General features: G+C 44.3%; 1 protein-coding gene across 1 annotated transcript; it reads right to left on the bottom strand.

Moving 5' to 3' along the window:
• Positions 1-451: 451 nt before the first annotated feature.
• On the bottom strand, positions 452-1,122 carry LOC121788663 (high mobility group nucleosome-binding domain-containing protein 5-like). Its single transcript, XM_042187290.1, has 2 exons — positions 1,117-1,122; positions 452-1,021 (listed from the first exon to the last, which is right to left on the bottom strand). Exons 1-2 carry the CDS (start codon positions 1,120-1,122, stop codon positions 452-454), a joined length of 576 nt encoding a protein of 191 aa, XP_042043224.1.
• Between the last annotated feature and the right edge of the window lie 319 nt (positions 1,123-1,441).

The raw sequence follows: 1,441 nt of genomic DNA, 5'->3' as shown, positions 1-1,441 counted from the left end.
ATTTACAGTTGGTATTGATTTTTTCTAAACTATGAAGAATGGATATCCAGTCATGTAATAAGTTCCAAAATGTTTACCTGAAAACGAGCATCATGTGAACTTATATAGTTTCGTGGACCTTGTGTCAATCTCTCGAAGCTAAGAAAAATTTCTTTTTATAATATGATTTCTTTAAATGTCTTTGTTGAAACTATTTTTGTGTTTATTTCATGTCAAAGGATTATCAAAGTGTGGAGTAGAGTTCTCTACGACAGAGTAGGAATTCCATACGATCCAAATCTTTATAAGGGCAACTTTTTTTTCAAATTGTTCAATGTAGTTGGTAAAAGTATTAATGACTTATGATCGACATAATTAAGCAATATGAGAAACTAAGAAAAATATGTTTTTTTTCACATATGATATTGGTCAATAATTTATTTGATATATGAGAATAATGAATTTTCGGCTCTCATTGCCATCCCTTCTTATTATCACTCTCATTTTCATCCCCTTTCGGCTTGTCCTCATCCACTTTCGGCTTTCCGTCATCCTCTTTCGGCTCTTCCTCATCATCAATCGGGACGACTTCCTCATTCGGCTCGTCGTCCGCCCCTTTCGGCCCGTCGTCATCCCCTTTCGGCTCATCCTTCTTAGTATCACTCTCATTGTTATACCCTTTCGGCTTGTCGTCATCCCCTTTATGCTTTCCGTCATCCTCTTTCAGCTCTTCCTCAACGTCAATCGGCGTGACGTCCTCATTTGGCTCGTCGTCCTCCCCTTTCAGCCCGTTGTCATCCCATTTCGGCTCGTCCTTCTTAGTATCACTCTCATTGTCATCCCCTTTCGGCTTGTCGTCATCCCATTTTGGCTTTCCGTCATCCTCTTTCGGCTCTTCCTCATCATCAATCGGCGCGACGTCCTCATTCGGCTCGTCGTCCTCCCCTTTCAGCCCATCGTCATCCCCTTTCGGCTCATCCTTCTTAGTATCACTCTCATTGTCATCCTCTTTTGGCTTTCTGTCATCCTCTTTCTGCTCTTCCTAATCATCAATCGGCGCGACTTCCTCAACCTGCTAGTCGTCATCCCCTTTCGGCCCGTCGTCATCCCCTTTTGGCTCATCCTTCTTAGTATCACTCTCATTGTTATCCCCTTTCAGCTTGTCGTCATCCCCTTTCGACTTTCCGTCATCCTCTTTCGGCTCTTCCTAATCATCAATCGGCGCGACGTCGTCATTCGGCCCGTAGTCCTCCCCTTTCGGCCTATCGTCATCCCCATTCGGCTCATCCTTCTTAATATCACTCATAGTTATCCCCTTTCGGCTTGTCGTCATCCCCTTTCGGCTTTCTGTCATCCTCTTTCGGCTCTTCCTCATCATCAATCAGCGTGACGTCCTCATTCGGCTCGTCGTCCTCCCCTTTCGCCCCGTCGTCATCCCCTTTCGGTTCATCCTTCTTAGTAT

Source organism: Salvia splendens, unplaced genomic scaffold (assembly GCF_004379255.2).
Source record: "Salvia splendens isolate huo1 unplaced genomic scaffold, SspV2 ctg1113, whole genome shotgun sequence".
NCBI lineage: Eukaryota > Viridiplantae > Streptophyta > Magnoliopsida > Lamiales > Lamiaceae > Salvia > Salvia splendens.
The sequence above is the reverse complement of the archived record's forward strand: the minus strand, read 5'-3'. Positions and strand labels throughout refer to the sequence as shown.